Raw genomic sequence first — 24702 nt, forward strand, 5'->3', positions numbered from 1 at the left:
TTATAATTTTACTTTTCAAAATATAATTCAGGTGTTCAGATAGTCTAGGTTTGGTGATCCGCTCTTAAATGGATATGAATTAGATGTTTCTTCTTTTCTTTCAAGTGCCCCTCCTCCCTAAGTACGTAGTCTACCATCCACCTTTATTAATTGCCATGTTTTTTAAAGGCATCAAACAAATAATCCATAATTGCAATATCCTAGTTTTCGTGAATGACCTAAAAACTGTTCGTCGTATTAGCAACGACTTTGACTGTCTTCTATTGCTAAGTGAACTTAATAATGTTAATTAACTGGTTGGAGTCTATTGGTTTTAATTTGAGCATAAATAAATGCCTGTTAATGTTCTTTTCCTGATCCTATATATAAACATTAACTAACTATATCCTACTCAATTAACGTTAATATTACATCGGTCAGTTATAAATAAGATTTGGGTGTTCTTTTATCCACCGTTCTTAATTTTTACCTTCACATTTAATCAATACGTTTTAAGATATTACAGTGAATATCGTCCGATTTTAAGCTTATCCGGCGAAAGCTTTTTTCTGTTTATTAGTGGAAGACCCCTGCTTATAGGCACGGTTTAGTCTTGTGAGATCTCCACACAGCTTCCAATTCTATAATCGTCGAGTTAGTCCAAATGCGCTTTTTATTACATGTCGCTCATGTATATTAACCATTCACAATCTGTTGTACGAATATAACTACTTTCCAGTGGTCCATGTGCTGGTTTTTCAACGCTAGCCGATAGAAAAGTGATTTCGATTTGAAAGTTTCTTCGTAATCTTATCGACAGTTCCTCCGATTCGCTGTTTTTCTTCATTAACTTTCAAGTCCTTTAAAGTCTGATTCACTCTATCACTATTTTTGTTCTCCCTTTGCGCACCATTAGTATTATAGTTCGAATAATCCAATTCATTGCACGATGCGCCTTACTAACGTTCACCCATCATTCTTAGTTCTTACCTTAATCGTATCTGTTTTCGTATTATATCTATTGATCTGTCACTTGCATGTGTTATTTTACTTCCATATTATTATTGTACTTTGGGCCTAGCTCATATCTAATAAAATGACATATTGTACCGTTAATTATATTTTAAAGCGATAAATGTTATAACTTAATTAAATTAATAAATACTCAAATAATAATAAAACAGAAATAACATGTCAAAAGTTCCTCTATAGTTTGCTCGTTATTGAAAATATTGTATAGAAAAATGTTTCATGTAAAATTCATTAATTTATACTCTAAAGACTGAATCTACTAATATTATAAAATTTTATTCAACACTCAATATAAAGATTAAGTTCGTTATATATATTATATACACAATGAACTAAAAAAACAGCTATTATAATGCCCTTGTGTTTCGCTGATTAATTTCATAACGTGTTTTTGACAAGTTCAATCTGGCAGTTGAACAAATGCACTTTTAGCCCTAAATAATAATATTTAATAAACCGTTTTTCATTCCGGAGTTTATATTTGAACCCGTATCAGAAGACAAACCTGAACTCGTAATTCTGTTAACTTATTTCCCACGGTCTGAATAATACTATACAGTAGATACAACTGCGGGTCTAACAATTATTATAAGACCACTTATTGAATTGATATATTATACTCGAAAAAATAAGTTTTATATTGGAAAATATTAAATTACCTTGTACCATATACATTGTACATATAACATATGTATTTACTATCTATGTAATATATATACTAATTGAAAATAGTAAAATTAATTTGATTAAAATACATTCTTTTGGTGTGTATACAAAATATAATTGTGTATAATGGTATATTATTAATTTTTATTACTGATATTAAAATGTAGATACCTAATTATAATGTTTATAATATGATTATGTAAAATAATATATAATATATTTTTAAAACTTTATATTTTGTATAAAAGGCATTGTTTATACTATATAAAAACATATTTTAAGTATTATTGACCAACTATGTATGTACTAAAAGATATGCTGTTACATGTAAGTTAATAGATTCTTAGTAAAAAAAAAAATTCTTAGTATTTTTTCAATCAACAAAATACTTTCGAATTTATCATAGTAGTATTTGGTATTTTTTAAATTCCTAAGAATTATTTTCAATATTGGCTCCTGAAACGAGTTCAGCTGAGCAAACATAGAGGCATTGTTGAAATACAAGAAGGATGTGGTTATAATATAGAGGGTGGTTTGATGGAGATATCCCTTCTTTTACAGTTTTACAACAAGGGTCCGGTGGTAGATGAATGGCCTCAGATGCACTTCAAAAGCTGCTGTGCACCCTTTATAAAATTTATTTTTCTTAAAATGTAATTAAAGGTGTGATGTTTAAAAATAAATTTATAAGAAGTAATACAAAACAAATAATTTAAAATATTATAAACATGGAAATTGTAACCGATGCAAATTTGAGAATTATTCCAATTTATAGTTAATACATTGTTGTAACATGGGTTTATTTTGTTCGAATATTAGGATCAAATATTTGTTAAGTTTTTGCACGTGCTAACAATCTTGAAAACTCAATGTACAAAATATTATTATCTATTGAAACGAAGGCATGTTTTAATAATTTAAACATATTTAGAGTTCTATCCAATCTCATAACAATAACAAATAAATATTATTTTAAAATGCGTACAATTTATATATGTTTTTAAATAACCTTTTTTCAATTCATATGTATTTTTATTTAGAAATAAGTTGTGTGTATACATGTTCAAGTTATCGTACTAAAAATATATGTTTCCATTGGTAATATATATGCAGTTCAATTTATTTATAGTCCCTAGACAATTTATTTAAATTCGTAATCAAAATAATGTTATATACTAATATACATAAGTAGAGTCTATATATTCGTAATTTTAAATATATACAAAACTTATTTTTCTATTATTCACAAACTTTTGAAAATTTGTCAATGGGTATCATACAATGTACATAATGTTGTTATTTATACAGTTTTAAGTAGGTGCTAGAGTAAAAAAAATATAAGTTACAAAAATGATAATTTATTGGCAACTATAGATTAAAGATAATATTATATAATTGAACTGTTAAAGCCTCATTTGAATTTAAAACATTAATGACGTTTAAATTAGGGAATGGCATGTATCATATATTAAGAAATATAATTATTTTTATAGTTTATAATTTATACCTAAAATTGAAAAAGTTTTTTAAATAATTGTTTTTTATTTTATCGATATTGAAATAATATATTATAAATAAAGTCTACAACTTTTTTACAGTATTTTCTTTATTATAAGTGAACATTTAAATGTCGGTGGTTAATTTGGTAAATTATAGTTAAATAATTGACATTATATAATATTATTAGCAAATGTACGCAAATTATAAAATAATTTACAAGAGAATTATGTAATTAAGATTACAAAAAATTGTATTAAAAAAAAAACAAAAAAAACCATAAAATAAAGTTTGAATATAAAATGGAAAATCAAAGTTAACGTAAATATTACTGCTCATAATGTTATGAAAGCATGCAGAGTATTGTATAGTATACATATTATGTATAATATAATTACAGTTTTATAAAATATTGTTGTGATGGATTTCGTTTGGTATTTATAACTGCTAGGCGTGAAGCATGATGTGCACCGTATATCAGTTGTTTATTTTAAAAGGCTTAGAAATAATATAGTGCTGTAATTAAAATAAATGTATATTATAGTATTTATAACTATCAAGACGTAATACTCCGTGGATTTGATTAAAAATCTAAAAATGCTATAGTTAATTATGAAAGGGGAGGGGTTAAAAATGTTATTTTGTGGAATAATAGCTAACAAAAAATATTATTCAAAATATTTTTACTTCCATCACGTGAGTAAAATCAGTCGAGACGCGTTTTAACGACCAGCGTGCACTATATAATAAATATATTAATATGACACGGCTGTATATAGTATGAAGTAATAAATGCGAACGTGTATCGTGTCTGTGTTATTATGCCGGCGTAAACGAACGATTCACCGTGACGACCGTGGCCTGAGAACCCCTGTGCGCTAGGGTTGTCCGCCCGAAGCGATCCAAGGGGCCCCGGCTGTTTGCCGGTGAACAGTTGGCTCGTGTGTGTTTTTAAAAGTTGAAGAGTGTCAGTGTGCGCTCGGCAGCGGATGTACTGTGTAGTGTTTCCTAGAGTTGCGCGATCACTGGTTTTTGAATCGTAGATTATTATTATTATGAGTTTTATCGTAATTTTGCTTCCGTGTAGTGCTCCGTGCTTGACTTTACGGACCAAATACATATATTGATGACATTTTCAAACGAATTTAGTAGGTATTTACGTATATAATAAGCGCATATACTTTGTTGAACATACCGCTAATTCAACAGGTTTATTTAATTGTTTAAATTTGTAATTATTACTTTCATTTTATTTTATTAACAATTATAATATTATACGTTGTTAGTTTTAAAAATTATTGTTGTATATTATTATTAATTCAATCCTGTAGTTACTGTATTCAGTCTCTGTATGGCTTGCTATTGCAAGTACTGCGCATCATCGGTCATAGTATGTGCGCGCGCGCGTGTATGTAAATATAATAATAATATCCGAGGGCGTTTCACACTACATGACACGGCCTATTCTACCGCTAAAACTTAATGGAAATTTTGATCTTGCATGCTGTCACCATTATCTATATATTACAATGAAAATTTGAAATTTTTATGTTCGTGATAGAAAAAAAATGTTTCTCCAAGTAATACCTCGAGTAATACATTCAATGGTCGTTTATATAATTTATAGTTTATTAAAGTAGCTATAGTTACTGAATACTGCACCCACATAATCATTATTTTCGTTCAGGGTTTTGAACGTTACGTTTTAAAACAGTATTCGTAGGTATATCTACACGCGGTTTCTTTTTAATTTCTGTAATTCTTTATTGTGTTTTACTATCCCTATTTGATTACTTTTGTATACATTTATTTTTGTTTTATTTCATCCAATCGTTGTATTAAATAAGTATAATATTTTGTTTTTATTTTTTTATTTTCTGAGTGTTACTGCTGGGTAGCTTCTTTCCTCATTCCATCATGTCATTATAATATCTCTGAACGCTCATATGCTTATTGTAAATATTATAACAGATTGTATGTATATTAATAAACGTTAAAAAATATGTATTTTTTGTACCTAGGTACCTATACTAATTTTGATCTAAGAAGCTAATGTACCTAACGTTTAAATTAAAATAATAAATACAAAACTTAAAAAAATTTAATTTCCATATATGTTATTTTTAAACAAGCAATTTTCTCTTGTTTTCGATTAAAGTAAAGTTGGATTTTGACATTTGTGCAATATTAATGTACTAATGTACATATGATTTTTGTCTGATGGTAACTATTAAAACTAATTTTAATGACATGGTTATGGTTTACGATAGTAAAAAAAGTCTAAATAATAAATTGCTTCAGTAAATCGTTAAATGATAACAATAAACATTTTAACGGATATACAGAAAATACTTTGGGTTGTTATTTCTTTTGTTATCTATTCGTATATAATACACATACCACGAATAAACATAATATATATTATAATACGCATTATACCGTTGAACATAATTAAAAAAGAAAAAAATAATTTTGATATGCTATTATATATTTATACATGATTTTAGTTCTATAAATGTAATATTATTTTATTTCTTAATGTTCTTTGCAAAGTATAATTATAATATGCACATGGACATTTATGTTATAGTTATCATTTTAACATAAAAATATAAACATAAGATAATATATACATCATCGCCTTACTGTAACTATATTTTAGGTCAATAAAATTAATTAAAATATTAATTATTACATTATGATTTTATATCCATTAACATAATGCAGATAGAAGAATTATTATAGTTTTTAATGTTATAATTTAATTTTTTTTGTGTAATATATAACATCTTCATCTGTGTTTGGTTATTAGTTGTTTAAGTTTGTTGTGCCTACATAAAATTGAAAGTAAATTAATTAAATATTTTTATCGATATTGTCAAAATAAAAATTAAGCTATTGGGTATAATATATTGCTTTAATATTATATAATTAATAAAAAAAATACCTATATTCCGTTGATAATAAATTATTTAACATTTTAGAGATCAAAGTACCTTATAATATTAGGTAGGTATTAAATTTGACATGTTCGACAAATAATATTTCACGCTTTGTTACTCATTTGTATAAGTGTGATAATCAATTAATAAATGCACTAAAATATCAGCTGGCTGCTTATATTATTTGCTATCATATAGCTTTGAAATGTTATAATTATTTATATTTTCATAATCTATCTCAATATAATAACTATGTTTTTATATTTCCTAAACTATTTAGTTATTAACATTTAAACTTACGGTTCTAATGTTGAAAAAGCTTTTATAATTGTGGTATCATTAAGTTATTTTATGTATTTAATACTGAACTCCGTTAATATTTTAATAAGAAAAATTAATGATAATAAAAACGACTAATATTAAATATAATTACAGTTATCCATTTTAAAAAGTAGTACAAACACGCTAACGTATTCCGGCGCACATTACACCTATATAGCTATCTTGTTTAAAATGTACGTTGATAAAAATTAATTAAAATTAACTTTTAAGAATGCTGCAATATCATTTTGCTTAAATAGATAAGCATTTATATAGGAACATATTTTATAGGTATAAACAATAATAAATAAACTTCCGTTGCCATTAAAGATTAATTTTACGAATTAAATTAAATATGTCATAATTTAAGAGTCATAATATAATGTATGAAAATTAATTATTGTGCATGATGCTTACGTACAATGTAAATATAAGTAAATTAAGTAAATTTTGAAATAAATTTGGTAGAATTTCATTTTAATATAATTTTCAAATGATGAAAGTAGTATTATAGGGTAATATATACTAGTAGTGTATCTGAAGCGTAAATAAAGAGTGAGGGGATAAGAATGAGGGTTAAAAATTGTAATTTATTTCAAAGAATTGTGATTAGGGGCTCAACCCCATCATCATATCGGACAAAAAAAGTTAAATGTCTATTCTTCAATAATAGTTCATCTTTTTCATAATTCAACAAAAATGTATTAAACTTTAATAAAAACGTAATCCAAAAAGTTGTAATATTAATTTTTTTAATTTTTCGGTTGTATTAATAAAATTAATTTTATATTACAACTTTTTGGATTACGTTCTTATTAAAGTTTAATACATTATTGTAGAATTATGAAAACTTTATATATATATACAACTAAATCATAGTATTATATTGTAATTACTAATTAGTATTAGGTTCGTTCTTCAAAAAATGGGATTGATAAGTGGCTGGTAGGCAATATAGTTTAGGCTATATAGTTGCAGCTGCGTGTTCGGGTGGTGATTTATTTATTTGTTATAGCATTCGAAATTCTTACTGAAAAAGGGGTATAGAAATGTATAAGGTTCTCTACTACACCATTCACGCATTATTTTTTTTTGTCCCTCTCGTACTTAGGAAAAATCGATTTTTTCTTCGATTAAAATTATTTTAACTGCAGAAGTCTTTCTGCAATCGAATTTCGCCGAATTGTATACTTTTTAAATTATTTTATGTTAAGTCTGCAGCATGTTTGTAAAGTCATATAATATACCTATAGATATATAACCGATAGTAAAAAAAAGAGATACACTATTTATTTTGTTTTTTGAGGGGAAAATGTGACTCAGTGATAAAGTCAGACATGCTACAATGTTTCATTTAGAATAGAACGCCCACTATAAAGTTGAAACATAAAATATATAAAGGGCCATGTTTCATATTGCTGAAAATTGATTGTCAGAATCTCGCCTATAATGAATAGTTTTTTCTTCAAAATATTTAACTTAATATTGAATTTCCTTACTTTTTACTTAAAATAAATTTTATTAGTTATGCAATGAAAATATTAGTAAATTTGAAGTTTTCAAACCATGATACATGATTTATTTTTTTTAATTAAGTATAGGTACAATACTATAAACTCTTATATACTTTTACATAACTTACTTTATAAATTATCTATGTATTTGTGATGGAAATGGATACATTTATCTGATTATATTAAAAATTGTTATTCCAAAGTAGTTCCAAAAATTGTTTTCAAAATAAAATGTTTCCATTTACATTATTTTTAAGTAGTTATATTTGATAAGATAACAAATGTTTTTACGATATTATGCAGAACTTATCTAAAAAATACAATATAATATAGTATAGATAAATAGTTGTGATAAAAAATAGTATATTAGGTGTATAATTATAATAATTATAATATAAGCATAATAGTTCATTGCATATAGGTAGTATACTCTTATTCCAAATTCAGTTCCCAATTTCAATTAAAGTCAATTGTACTTAATTAAAACGGATAATATTAACCGGTATGTATATAATATGTTCATAATACGAAAGTACATATCACATTGTAAATGTATACAATGATACGTATAACGTATCAAGTTATTAGTTTAGTGTTTTAGTGCCTATAAGGTTATAGATTTAGTTAGAATTATTTAATGTTTTTCTAAATCTAAAACACAATATTTTGTTTATTGAAACATTTTTTATTTATTTCCTTTTGGAACAAAGTTGACATTATTGCCTATTGGAGTCCAAAAAACACAATAAAAAAAATCATACTATTTAAATCGTGTTTTAGATTTTTGTTATTCTTTTCCGCGATAAAAAGCTGTTTTGGGCTGCTCAGTATTTGTTCTGCATCTATAATGATATGAACGGGATAAAGCAATAAATAATAATAATTTAAAACCCGAACATAATAAAATATAATGTAATAAAAGACTGTTCGGAAGAGGAATTTTCTACTATTGTTTTTATTTAGTAACGTGACTCGTTTTTTCTTTAAATTTATACGTTTCGAGAATACAATAATTATTAATGATATTGTAATGTTATCTCGTCAGGCGGTGCTTTACTCGTCATCTCGTCCGGTCCGCCGGGGTCGCATTACGGAATGCGGTTTAGTTCGTTTTTATGCAAAACTTACGACGGGCTCAACGATGTCCCATCGACCACAAGGATTATTGTTAATATTTATAATAACAGTAATTAATAGTACAACAACAGCTGTAAAGTTAAAATATAATATCGTGGCTATATTCTGCCGAGATGAAACACCCGAGCGGTCCGATAGAGAGATTGACGGGCTGAATTAATATTCGATTAACTCCTCGCGCGCTACACACTCGTCGGCCGTCGCAGGACTAAATACAATTTCACGTACGTGTGTATACATCACGACGAGCAGACAGCGCCGTTAGAACAGACACCGCCGCCGTCATCGTCGTCGTCGCTATCTGGTGTCTGTGTGTATGTGTAATATATGTATGTATGTATGTATGTATGTATATATATAATATACATACGCCTGCTGTTAAGCAGATTATACACCGGCGCGGCGGCAGTCAGTGGTGCCAATAGCGCGGGCCCGAACGCTCTTTCTTATTTCTTCACCTTTTTCTAATATTCTAATAATTATTACTGCTAGTCGTTTTGTTAAATTGAATAGGTATATCCGATAATAATTGGTATAGACCCATAGTCTACGACTCGCTGCTCGTATTAATTGTTACTTTTGTAAGACGTATTTTATTGTCTTGAATTATCACACATCACTCTACCCGGCAATTTGTCTGAAATGGTTTTCGGATCGTTTCGAAAACATTATTTATTTATTTTTTATTTTTTCTATCTATTCATAACGGGCGCGCGCGTTTGGTCGGACCCGCGCGTGACTCGTGCGCGTCGTATTCAATGAGGGCTATATTTAGTTGGAAAATAATTGGCTGGAACCTGTACTGATTTGAAAGTGTATTTTGTGAATTTTGTCCATATAATATTTACCAATTACTATAAAAGTATAAAATTTATTCCGTTTGATAATTATCTGTAATAGGAACCGTATAAAGTGTATGCTATACAACAGTAACCCATTGATATACATGTACTAATGAAATATTTTCTGTTTAAATAAGTTTTTGAGCAAATACGATTCTGAAAAAATATTGATCAGTTTACTAAAGTTCAATCAACATATTTTCCAACAAAATGTTTTCTTTATAATAACGTTTCCGAGCACATTAATTTCCGATATTCCAAACGAATTACGATTCCAAAGTAATATAATTCATAAAAATAAAAATAAAATTCCAATATGTCATTATGTGTTTCTAACTAGATATTTTCCAATTAAAATACTTTTCTGACCGAATATAATTTTCCAACTTTTTAAATGCATCCTACTGCTTTAGATTCGCTTGACCACGTGAAGATGAATAGTAATATTATACATTTTGGTCAAGTGGGATAGCTATCAAATGTTTATCAGCGGTATGCGGTGTTTAATTACAACTTTTTGAATAATTCCGACTACTGTGTAGTAGTTCGGTAGTTGGTAATTGTTCATAATATTTTCTCCGAAGTAGTATTTAATGGCATTATAATTATTTGAAGGCACATACCTACCTACAATTTGATTGAATACATAGATATTATCACTTTTGTGCATTTATAAACTATTAATACAAGGGTAAAATAACTTGGAACTCTATATATTCAATTTAGGTACTAAATTATAGTATCTATCTATAAATAGTGGATGTTATTTATTTATTTCTCTGCAAGGTTTATCTAATGAAATCCAAATACTATAATATACATAAGCTACTAAATTAAAAGTTAAAAAAAAAGTGTTAAAGGAGACAGTTATACACAATTGTAAATTTTATCTGCGATGGAAATGAGGAGTGTTGGGGAGGATATTTTATACTTTTAGAGATATTACCTTTGGTCTCATAGCAAATATTACATATTACCTACAAAAAAAATGGATTATTTGAGAGATACGATGTACCTATATGTATTAATTTTACAATAATGATGGAATGTGTTTTTTCATTTAAAGAATTTATTTTTGTGTGATCATCTTATTGAATAGTAAAAATACTCCAATATTTAACTTAAAGGATGACTTCTGGTAGAAAATTTTATGTAGTTCTTTAGTGAGGAGAAGGGGGTCAAAAAGTTCCATATTTTTAACAATTAAATTAAATTTTAAAAAATCTAGAATATTTTCTAGTTATTAATGCACCAGATTTCCAGATTTTGTTGTAATTTAAAAATAAATAGTTTTAGATATTTGAAATTTTCATTAAATTTTTAGATTTACATTTTCTAGACATAATATAATTATTAAAATAGTTATTAGTATTTTAGCTATTTATGTATAGAGTATATAGACATTTGAAATTATTTTTGTTTGGTATTTTTCGATTTGTATTTTCAATGGTTGTTTTATAATTTTAAAATACGTAGAACAATTTTTTATATGAGTGTTTAAAGTTAAATTTGTTTGAAATTCGAAAACATTGTGAAAATGTGCTAATGTATATGTTGTAGTTTATTTTATTTGCAAAATTTCGCTTTAAGTTTTCTTCTTGAAATTTTAAAAACAAATTAATTGTAATTCCATTTACATTAATTTTTAATAGACTTTATATAACTCAATTGTTGACAATATTGAATATACCTATTTTACTAATGATTTCAATAACTTTTAATAATCTCAAATGATTTTAATTATTTTTACGTTGAAAAAAAATTATTGTAAAAGAAATGTGATATTATAATTATACCTATACACTTGAATCATTTTATTATTTTCCCAACAATGAAATTTTTAAAATATTTGTACTTCATGGTTTTCTTTATACATTTACCATTCACATCGTTCTAAAGTATTATATTGACTTTACATATAAAAATATAAGTATTAAAAAATAGATAAGTAGAACCTGCTAACATATTGTCTCAGTTCAAAACTGTTTTTATTTGTAATTATTCATTATTTAGTTAAAATTTAACATAGGTATCAATTATACGGCGACTTCTTTAAAATCTTCCTCACAACTCTAACCACAATAAACAGTAAATAAGTGATCAATATAATGTTGAAGTCCTTTATACAATTTCAGATAGTATTACAATTATGTACATTTTTTTGTATTGGTATATTAAGAACAAATATTGTAATTTATTTTTTGAAAATTGTTATTTTTAATTAAATAAAAAAAGATCGATAATATGTTTGATATCACGACAAACATTGGTGGTCTAAATATTTTATTTGTATCTTTTTAACAATTCTGAAAACTCAATTTATGTACATTTTGATTGAATTCATAAAAATAGTATAGTCTTTAAACGTTAAACATTTTGTGATTCATTTGTATTCATTCGTCGATCAAATTCGTATATGGACATTTAATTTGTAATTAATTATATTTTTATTTCAGTTAATTCAACAAAATACGTTTTTCGTTTTAACTTTTAATTTAAATATTTTTAATATTTTTATTACGTTTTCTTTGAAATGTCACGAGTTTTGATAAATATAAGGCTATAACGAATAACTCATTATTTTTCCAAATATTTATAGAGGGCTTTTGAAAAAAAAATGTACAACATAAATCTCTTATAAATAATAATTTACCTAATATAGGTAAGCAGAAACCTCTAGAAACTGGGTATCGGCATTTTTAGATTAAGGATACAAAATCAATCAAATTCTTATTGAATAATTTATTTCATAACAAAAATACATAAATTTTTATGATTTTTTTTTAAAGTGGTTTCAAGAGTTCTGCAGGTGATTTAATTCAACCTTTAAAGTACCTACTTACGTATAGTCACTGTTAAAAAGCTGAGAGTGAATGTCACAACAAAATAAAATGTACCTATTTTAATTTACTAATGTTTGTATATTATATATTATGATGATGTATTATTATAATTGCAGTGGTGTATTATTGTGTGTTCATATTTGGATAGTTTAATATAATATCAAGTATCAAGCGCATATTGACATATAGGTAGGGATATGATAAGTTGTGGTTATAATAGGAGGTATAACATAATATGACATTAAGTTTTGTAATAATAATTGATGTAATAAATATTTTCTATTATTGTATAGGTACCTATTATTTTTCATTATTATAAATACTTAGGATAATGCCCAGTTTTTTATGTAAACTAAATTGTTTTCAATATGTATATTTTACCATTTTTTTCAAACTGGCAACTAAAAATATGTGTAACCTTCCATATCTATGTAATTTTAAAAACAAAATTTAAATCCATCATTTGGAAAATACTATAAAAATATGTTAAATAATTCATCGATTGAGTTCTTGTTTCACTCATTAGCAATGGGCATTAATTATAGGTATTATTTAAATTATGAAATTTAAATAACTTTTAAGTACAACATTTATTTTAATGTTTCTAAATTTCAAATAACATTTTGACCAAATTAATACTGATTTCTGACGACTTATGAATGTCGAATGATATAATTATATATAAGTTAAATTCATCGGAACAAAAAGTATATTCAATGAATAGTAAACATAGTTTTTAATAAAAAGACAAAAAACGATGAAATAATACTCACTAGACATAATTTTCTGTAATTGCTGTTTTAAACGGCTTGAAATTATAGTTTTTAACTTTACCCTTATGTATTTACACTTTTGAGAAAATTACCTATAACACACAATAAATGATAATTTAATGTATTTATGTAGGGTAGTCTAAACACTGAACTATATATTATATTATACAATAATCTGTAGGAGGTTTATTAACCTATTTATTAAGTTACATTTTTTAACACTAAAAAGGGTTTTTGTTATTCGTATATAAAATAATCTAATAAGTACGTTTAACTAAAAATATCACTGTGTTACTGCTCAGTGCACAGTCTAAAACTCTAAGTACTCTAAATGATTAAATCAATGGTTCCTTAATTTTTTTTTTCATAACACATCGCTTATTATTGTTAAATATATATATGCCTACCGCCTATCTACTAAAAGTCGTGACACATTTTTCATAAATATCTTGTAGTTCTCGATTACATTACTATTTTTAACTGCAGGAAAAACGAACGCCCCTGACTAAACAAATATTAAATTTTTTTTTTTTATAATTATTATTTTATTCCTAAGTAGTTATCTTAATATAATATTACATTATTTTTATGAGCTTAAAAAAATAGGTCAAATTTTTACGGCACTTTTTAGGAATCATTAATAATATTTTATCCGCTAAAAAATATTTTGTTATCGATGTCGCTCTGAATATAGTTGAGTCGTAAATGTGGTATACTATTTACTACCAGTACTACCATTATCAACTCAGCGGTGATGGAGTATGACGCATCACGATGATGCATTCCTTGTGTGGTGTTCCCACCTCATATAGAGTTTTAAACAACATTTATATAAAAATGCACTGTTGCAATGCATTAAAATGCATATTTAATATCAACAAGAACTCTACCGAAACTATTTTTGTATTACATATTATCCCAGAGGTTTTTGTACTCTTTATAGACGACAGACGTACTGTAGGTATAAAAGTATAGGATTTGATTTGATATTTTGATTAAGTTAAAATGTATAATGTTAGATTTGGCCATGACTTGAACGATAATGAAATTAAAAAACAATTATTTATAATGTATCAATACGTGCTGAAAATCGAACTATGTTAATTTTTAATATACACACCTATTACTTATAAATAAACAAGTATTTTACATTATTGTAAATTACAATAATTAGTAAAGGTTACTAATACATTTTATATTATAAAATATTTTTACTCGGCATTTTATGATGACAGATTTTGCAGAAATTGATATTATTTGGTAATGCTCTAATGTGTTTGTAGTAAAATTAAAAAAAACACGAGTAATTTAATTACTGCAGCAATAGGTATAGTTTATTGAAACTAAAGATAAAAACTTAATTCGAAAATATTAAATATTCATAAACTATTTTTTTTTTACATACAAATAGCAATTGATAAACTTTTAATTAAATTATGTATTACCGAAATATTTTTTTTGTATTTATCTACTATTTACATTATAATGCCAATATACATAATTATATTTTAATAAGATAATATCATTATTGTAATATTCAAGATAATTTTAATTCTATTTTTGACCCAGTTATATAAATTAAATAGTATATTAATTACTGATAGTCTAGATAATTGATATAATTTAAAATATGAAATAACTACTAAATTTGTAATATCTTTGTTATAATATAAATAAATACTTTAAAATATCTCAATCTTAGTATCAGAATAACATCGTTGAAATAAAAGTAGTAGAATATTAATTTTAAGTTATTTCTATAATATTATAAAGACATCACCAAGTGAAATATCTACATAAACAAGATATCATACAAATATCAAAATCATAAATTTGCTGTTTGGGTGGAACACTTATGTATAAAATATTTAATCTAAAAATTGCAATCAATTTTCTTAAATTTGAAATGTATATTTAATTCATGATCAGATTGCATAAAACAAATGTATTATAAAGTTTGTTTAATACTTATCAATATGTTTTAACATTAATGAAAAATATTCCAAACGTAACAATAATATGATATCAATTCTATTCATAATGTTTTTCTATTTAGTAGCAATAACTTATATATATAGCATAATATACTTATACGAGTATGTTATTTTATTGTACATTTTTTGACTATTTCATACTCTGAATTTAATACGTAGTTCAAACTTTTAAATATACCGTGAAAAGTTTGAACATTTGTTCACAACTCTTTATAGTCTTTAACCGCTAAAAAATCTTTGCACAACCATTATTAGTTACGACCTGTGCTATATTTTCGTTTACAAACAATATTGTCGGTCGTCCATAGGACTTGAAACTATAGTAAAAAAAAAAGTTAATAAAATGTCTACGTGGCATGTTGCATATTCGAAATCAGTATTTATTATTTAGTGTGAAATGTTGATGGATTGCAATTTTTTCTTCTGAATCAAATATATAGTATACATCGCATATTTTTTTTATTATTTGCACTTATTGAATGGGTAATGAGTAATTCCTTATAGGCGTATACTATATTATAACATTGATTTTATTATGCATAAAAATATAATTGGTTATTTGGTTATATCGATTAAAATTTTATGTAATTGTTTACGGATGTTTATTATATTTTATTGGTTTTTTTTTTTATAATTTACATACATACATAATATATATGCTAATGTATTTTGAAATATTATTTTATAAAATGATCGGAATTTGTTCACTTCAATTTTAGACTATTATATTATAATAATACCTATGTCAATAATAATTATATTTTTTAATTGAATGATTAAAATATTATAAAATAATAAATATCAATCGTATAGCAATTGCAGTTATTGAAACTTTGTGGTTGATGATGATATGAAGATATAAGTGATATACAAATGACAGTTATGCCATGTGCCATCAACTTTATCAAGTCGACGTTTGATGTTTTACATACCTATAACAATATTGAAATATTATGTATCTCATATATTATATTGTCATCTCTGAGCATTTTAGAATCGTAAAATTGTACACATTTATTATTCGCTATAGATTTTAAATTAAAGTATCTAATAAAATACAGTTTCTTTGGTATATTGTTACCTTCAAGTTTAGTAATACTGTAATAGATATATTCATTGACCATTGACCATTGTATACTATATAGTATAAACTTTATGCTTGATCAACAACACAGATGGAACCTCTGAACGCAAATTTGATATTTTGTTCATATATAATATACATAGCAAAGCCAATACTACTCAAAGGTGTGACGTCTTCTTGGGTAATTGAATGCGGTGATTTTTTGTATTTGTTCTATACACGCGTCAATATAATATTATAATTTAGATAACGTATGTGTTCTATTTCTAACATATCGATTAATCAAGTCTAATGATAAGAATTCTGAAATCAGATTTGAATTTCTCGTCTTCTTTTTGAGATCTTTTTTTTTTTAAAAACTTTTTTGATGATTTTATGAAAATTTATGTATAACAGTTTTTTAGTACCTATATATAGATATATTTTTTGGATTTAAGGAAATAAAATAAAAAATGTTGGAAAGTCAATCTCAACTCTCAAGTAAGCTTTACAACAAATTAAAATTTCAGTTTGTTTTAAGAATACTTATCGGTCTTACCGCTTTATTAGATGGTATAATATGGTACGTTACTGAAGAAACTAAATGTAAACTGCTGAACGTAATTTTGTCACGTTACACAGTACAATAATTATAGATCATGGAGACAACAAATGCGGGTGTGGCCTCTTCTTATAATTTTATTATATTAAAATGCTCCAAGTATATATTCTATCAAATTGGACATGAACGCTCCACGTTGGGGAATGAATAACATACATACAAAATATTGAGTGGTATGTGTAGATTTTTTGAGTGATTACGTTCGCGCAATATATTATTGTCGCATCATGTGGCGTCAGTTGATTTTTAAAACCATGCAATAAACACACGAGCGTATCGATAAAACGTCCAATAACCGTATAAATGTGCAGCCACCACTGCGGCATTGCCTATATAATACCTATATTATACCAAAGATATGCCGCACCATTCACTCGATGATGATGCGGGTGGGTGTGTGGGGAGACCTATTTATTTGGGTTGTTAACACAACGGTTATAATAATATATAAAAATAATAAATGTGTACGCATTATATCGTATCACGGATTCTTGGAATTCGGATTCGTTTAATATAATATACCTATGGTTTTATATGTTTATCGTCCTTAATTTTAAAGGCGGAGGTACCCACCCATACTATTATACCGCCTATTGTACACATATATACACGTTCTGTGTCTCCAAGTCATCCAGGCACAAGTTTGCTGGTGGACGGATGATAATATAATAAGATAAACACATGTTATAATATATAATATACAGAGTGATTTACCAAGTATTCCCGTTTTTCGCTTAGTAATAAATTTGTTCTAATTATGATTTCTATATTTTTTAAGTATATTTGAGGACCAAATACTTTATTTTGTATATCATTAACGAGTCGAACTACGATATAAACTTCTTTAAAATATGAATCAACCATCTTTTCTGTAAATTATCATGTACATTAAAAAAAAAAAATTATATAAGCACTTATCTAAATTAGAATGCAAAAGAGTAGGTAAATTATTATAAGTTATTTGAATTTGTATACTAAAATATTTGGGTTATAATATTGGCCCCGCGGTAATAGGTTAAAATTATAATTGCATTATAATGATATGAAAATTATAATACATTATTAATGCAATCATATTATAATTTGTTATTAAATATTACATCTATTTTATATTTTTGTAAAACCATTTTTAAGGACTATTATATATCACTACTTGTTTTAATTTAAATTTAGATGTATCTAAATTTTCAAAAAAAATATATTTATCTGTTATTTATAATCTACAAGAAAAAGTGTGATCCTTATTTAAAAAAAATAGTTAACTTAATAATAATTGGTAACGCTACAGAGCATTCCTTAAAAATTATGTAATTATTTCCAAATATAGTACTTAAAAGTTTACTTAAATATCAACATTTTAAATAAATTTATTATTAAAGGAAAAATGGGGATGAGCATGTTAGGTGAATCATTCTGTATATTATATTCAATGACGTATCTGTATATATTCTAAACGACGGCGACAGATCTCGTTCTCGTATTATCGACAATATGATTTACGACATTTGATGGGCCAACGCCGTCGCGTTTATGTAACGCCTGTGATGTATGTATAATAATATATGTACAATTCATACATATCATCTGTATGTACAACGTTCAAAAATAAAAGGTGTATATGTATTTTATATGTTAAAAAAAATATGTGTGGAGTATAATTATTATCATTTGGCTCGGTGTAAATAAGGTAATAATATTAATATTGATAATATACGCGAACGCAGCGGCTTTGTATATATATATTATTATATGTGTATAGTATGATTTCAGCATAATAATATATAATATATTATGTATAGTTTTGTGTTTTGAGCACATATTACGTGCGTATGATAAATATTTAATGAATTACTTATATTATTTTCTGTTAAAAACCATAGTCAAAATTATTGTTTGGTTGCAAGTATGTATAGTTTTAATCATTCAAATCAAAATAACAGAATGTATTGTTTCTTACTATAAATCGATATTCGATATTTAAATCTGCACAGAAAACAATGCCGTTTAAGTGTTTATGAGTGAATTAACACATAAATACCAAACACGGGAATCCATCAGTTAAAAGTGATTGAAAATATGCATTGACATTTGAAAGATTTTCTTCAGGAGTTTTGTAAAAATTGAAACGATTTTAACCCTGTTTATAATAATTGTTAAAAAAAAGTCACATATAAATATTATTCAATATATTATGTCAATTCGTATACAATTTTAACATTTAGTATATATATTATGTATATTATAAGTATGTAATTTAAACGTATAGCATAATACCTACATTTATGAAAAAACTTAAATTAATATATATAAAACTAACCCAAACATTAGTTTGAAATATTATAATATAACTATAAGCTTTGAAGAAATGGTTCGCTGTTCGCTTGTGATTTTTAAACGCAATCGCGTTAAAACTTATAATATAATAGTATTTACCTACTTTAGATTAAATATTCATATTAGTCTCATGAACGAAGAAAAAAAGATGGTGGTTCGTTTAAATGAAAAAAAAAACTTTAATATGACTTCTAACGGGGTATTTTAGTATGGTGAATAAAATTAATTTCTTTATTACCTATGGGAAAATAATAGAAACACTTGAATTACATTACAATATTGTGAAATATAAATTTTATGTATAAACATAATCGACCCACGTCTCTCTACCGTTTGTAAACAGCCAACTACTATTTCTATAATATTGCACATTTAATATAATAACTGAGAATTTATTCATGAAGGTTCATTGTATATCAGTGATTCCCAAAATATGAGTTGTGTATCATAATTTTGAATTAGGGCTTTATAGGTCTTATAATTTAATAAAATATTTTTATGCATATTATGTTAATTTGTCCTTTTTTTTTTAATAATTTGTACGGTTTCTTACCATTTGTCTCCAAAATCAGGTATTTGATCTCGACAATTTTTTCATTATAGGTATTATGATATCTACAGTTGGGAATTAGCTGGTATTTATTGAACTTATACCTATAAAATATAATTTGCATAAAAATAATTTAATTATTATTATTATTAATTATAATATTAAACGAATATCAATATATATTGATGCGCATACGACCAACACCTCCTACAAGTAGTTCTTTGCATAGAAACATGATGACCTCAGCAATTTAATTAAAAGTGATAAACATATTTTGTTCAAAACAAAATAATTTTTATTTAAATTTCATAATACTTATTTAGAAACTATTGGAAATCGAATAATTGTACCCATTTACTATTCAATGATAGTAGTGCAGTGTTCTTTTTCAGTAGGTATATAATAATTAATAATATATTAATGGTACATAAAACTTATTGCTATGGCCTATACATGTATAGCCACGTAGATACTATAATATTATAAGGTATCGACCGAAAACAACCATGTTCAAAGCATTATAAAATTATTGGGTACTTAGGTATGTTATCTACTCCAGATTTTAATGATTATACTTATTAATAACTATTAACTATATTACATAGTATAACTATAAGCTTGTTAGTATTGGTACCTATAAATAAAACAATATAATTTAACGAATATAAGGGTGCCTGCATTTTATTGGGGACTAGAGTGGAGCGTGTTTTCTAAAAAGTAAAAGGTTGGTAATAACGGCAGGTGTAGAGTGCGTATAGGGTATACTGCTGTACATAAACGGCACATGTGATGACGTCTTCGCCTGAGTTTAATAATTTTGTTTCCAGAAGTATTATGTGTACTTAATATAAATATAATTATTATTAATGAATTCACTATAGTAGATCATATTATTCGTAACGACTCGTTTACAAAATTAATTCTGAGTTCATTGATTTTATTATTTTTTCAATATTTTATTATAATGTAATAACCTGAGGATTTTTAAGATATTCCACTCAAAAAAAAAAAGTCGTTTCAAAAGCTTTTAAGCGCAATTTTTGTCATCTACATTTTTTTTTTTTATATTTGGAGGTGAACGTGTCAATAGTAGGTATAAAGTGTACGCGGAAAATTGTAGTTACGTATAACTGTTCAGTTATGTATTAACGATTAAAGTGTATCTTACAATACTACAAAATCATATATTTGTATAATTTTAATTATTACTCACTTATTAGTTTGAATGCAATTTAGAAAGTCATCATTATGTACATGTATAGCCAATAGGCTAATGCCCAAGAGCTGATATGTATATGAGATATAACTGATATTGTAGAAGTGTAGAGTATAGTTGTATTTTTTTAGAACTGGTTTAAAGTTTGGATTTATATTAAACTTTAAAATTTTTGATACTTATTAAAATATAGTCTGGCCACGAAAACCTTTAAGATATCAACTTTAAATGATGATTTTTTTGTAAATATTTTTTTTTGGGGGGAAATCATTAATTCACTTAAAGTGTGATTTTAAGTTTTAAATCAGTCACGATAATGTCAATAAGTTTTATCTTAATATCATCTTGCAAATACATATATATATACATTTATACGACTAGATTAATGTCAATTTTTAAAAATAATTATTATATTTTATTATATAGGTACCTACTTAGCTTTACTTATATAGTTATACTAAATTCTTGACAAAATAATAGATCGTACTAAATGTAATAATATATCAGTCAAACATTTTAAAATTATATATAATATATATATAAATAACTTTAAAAATTAATTATTAATTATATTGTATTGAAATTAAAATAAGAATATTTTAAATTATAAACCTATTAGGGTTTTATTATATAGGTTTGATTATATACCCTATTACTAATTAATACGAATTAGGTATAATAATATAATATTTTATGAATTTAAATTTTTTCCTTGTAAGAATCGTTTTTTTAGTGATGGTGTTTATCAAATGAATAAAATAAATATAATAAAATAGATAAAATTGTATTATGTAAAAACATTTTTCTATTTTTAAGGAAAATTTGATGAAATATTCTAAGGTTTCATTGCATAACTACATCAATTAAATAATTTATTATGCATTCTTCGTAAGTAATATTAGTTTTATTACGTATATAATATCATAAGTGGTCCATGAATTCATAGATGTAAATAAATATTACATCATACGCATAATGAAATTTCATAAGGTAAATTAATTTGTTTAATGTGGCCGATACATTATGTTTAGACTATCGAATGGAATCAATAACATATTTACATGGTAACTTATATGTACGAATAAACTTAAAATTATTGAACGCTCGTGCAATAGTACAAGTTTATTGCGTTTATTAACTATATTTTCCTGATAGACCTATTTATTGAACGTTTGTATTCAACCTGCAGCCGTTCTTATAGTTGTTTGTATATTTTATTAAAATATCGCCTTATCCATAATCAAGTATAATATTTGTAATATTTAATTATGTATGTACAATATTATGCTATACAGGTATACTTGCTCTCGGATTGTCGACTATTTATGTATTTATACAATCAAAACCATTTATTGGCAATATGGTGTTATATGGTGGCAATATTACTATATACTATTCAGATACTTCTAACGTGATTTGCACGGATAAATTTGTTGCGTAAAACATTATAAAACTGAATTTCTATATAGAAACAATATAGATTAGTATCTTAAGAGGATACGCTAAAAAAACACTGATTTTAGCATTGGGTTCGTGAGACTTAATATTATTTTATTTTTTGTAGTAACCCGATGTTATTATAAGTACGTCTGTCGCCAGAAAAAACATACGGGGCCAACGCTGCGACGGACGCTCCACATATTTTCGTTGTCGATCCAGAATCTCGCGTTCAGAGATCGCAACTATAATAATCGATGCTTAGTACCTATATACAAGGATTTTTTCGAATACGATACGGTCAATATATATTTTATTCTTAATCTTGGACGTTTTAAAATTTATAAATTTTAAATTACCACCCGCATAAAAATATCGTGAATTACGCTGTAGGGATATATAATAAACACACATAGTCACATCGATGTATCAAACACGAAAATCGATATTTTTTTTCAATTAATCGATTACGTATCGTCGTCATCGATCCAGTATTGCGCGCGCGAACCGATTCGACTCGGCCGGTCGTGGTGTCTTGCGGGTAGTAGTACGAGAGTGGAGAAAACGAAAACCTCAAACGATTTAAACGATTTCGGGCGGGTGACTACTTCGGTTTGTCGGAGATGAATTACGAATTTTATAGATAACATATTATTATTATTATTTAGACGCACGTGCTGGTCGGTCTATAATAATTATCGCATTATTTTTGTGTGTATATATTATTACGTGAAAAATAATAATAATAAAAAAAAAAACTTTAATGTTGTATCGCAGACCGGAGCACCATCGTCGGCGGTTCAAACGGCAGCGGCATAACAGCGGCGGCCAACGCCACGGCCACCGGGTTCGAGATGTATTCGTTTTTTGCTAGCACGGCGACCGCCGCCTCGGGCACCGGAACCATTTCGGTGGCGCCCTCGTGCGGCGGCGCCCCGTTGCCGCCGCATTCTGTCAGTGCGCAGGCGCACTTTACCGGCATTCAGTCGGCCGCCGCCGCCGTCACGCACCAGCAGCAGCACCAACAACAACAACACCACCACCACCACCTCCTCCCACTACACCATCTCAATCAGCAGCAACAGCAACAGCAGCAACAACAACAGCAGCAGCAGCAGCAGCAGCAGTCGGTCTCCGCGGCCATCAATTGTTCCGTGGTGCGCGCTATCGCCGCCGCTTCGTCGACGCTGCCGTCGATCGTAGCCGTTTCGTCCGCACAACAATCATCGACCGTTGTCGCCGGGACGTCCGCCGCTGGCAAAAGTAATTTAATTTCGATTTTATTCAGCTTTTTTTTTTCGCACGCTCGTCGCCACGCCTTGAATTTTTATTCAATTTTTTTTTTTTTCGAATTAACGGATGTGGTTTAAAAAAAAAAATAAACAAATATACCAACGACGCAAGTAAGCCGAAATTGGGTTTTTGATATATTTTTTTGAATTTTCATTATAATATAATATTATGGTTTCGCCCGGTTGCGTGCGGTTTTAACGAACAAAAATAGGCTGTTGCGTATGCGCAATGCTCATATGAATAATACGGACGGACAAAATGGCTGACACAGACTTTTGTGCCGTCGCCGCCCCACCGGCGTGTGTCACGTTTGCCCCTCGTGATGTGCGCCCTTCTTTGGGCTCGCTCCTCTTAAACGAACCGTTAACATAATAATAATAATAATAATAATTCATCGTCGTCGTCTCGTTTTACAACCATTATCGTTATTATCCGTTATAACTTGGTGTACCTATACCTTCGTTAATTTAATTATATTATTTTTTTGACGAGATTTCAAAACGTTGTCTCAAGAGCTGCAGAAGACTAAAAATTAAAATGCAGTACTATATAAGTTTATTGAATCGCTCGTTTTACGACAAGAGAAAATATTCAAAATATGTCGTTTTTTCTAAGCCTTTCGTCGTTGTGGGATTGAGTATTGGAGG

General features: G+C 26.8%; 1 protein-coding gene across 9 annotated transcripts in view; it reads left to right on the top strand.

Moving 5' to 3' along the window:
* Positions 1-24702, top strand: part of LOC114120265 (myb-like protein AA) — a 67815-nt gene that overhangs the window by 24962 nt on the left and 18151 nt on the right. For 4 of the 9 annotated variants that reach the window (XM_050197362.1, XM_027982125.2, XM_027982127.2 and 1 more), the window contains exon 3: positions 23540-24025. The exons of 2 other annotated variants lie outside the window; for them this stretch is intronic. In XM_050197362.1, coding sequence (XP_050053319.1) covers positions 23540-24025 — 486 coding nt within the window. 3 more of the 9 variants (XM_027982126.2, XM_050197364.1, XM_050197367.1) reach the window with 3 other exon arrangements.

The sequence above is a fragment of the Aphis gossypii genome, chromosome 1 (assembly GCF_020184175.1).
Source record: "Aphis gossypii isolate Hap1 chromosome 1, ASM2018417v2, whole genome shotgun sequence".
In the NCBI taxonomy this organism is placed as follows: domain Eukaryota; kingdom Metazoa; phylum Arthropoda; class Insecta; order Hemiptera; family Aphididae; genus Aphis; species Aphis gossypii.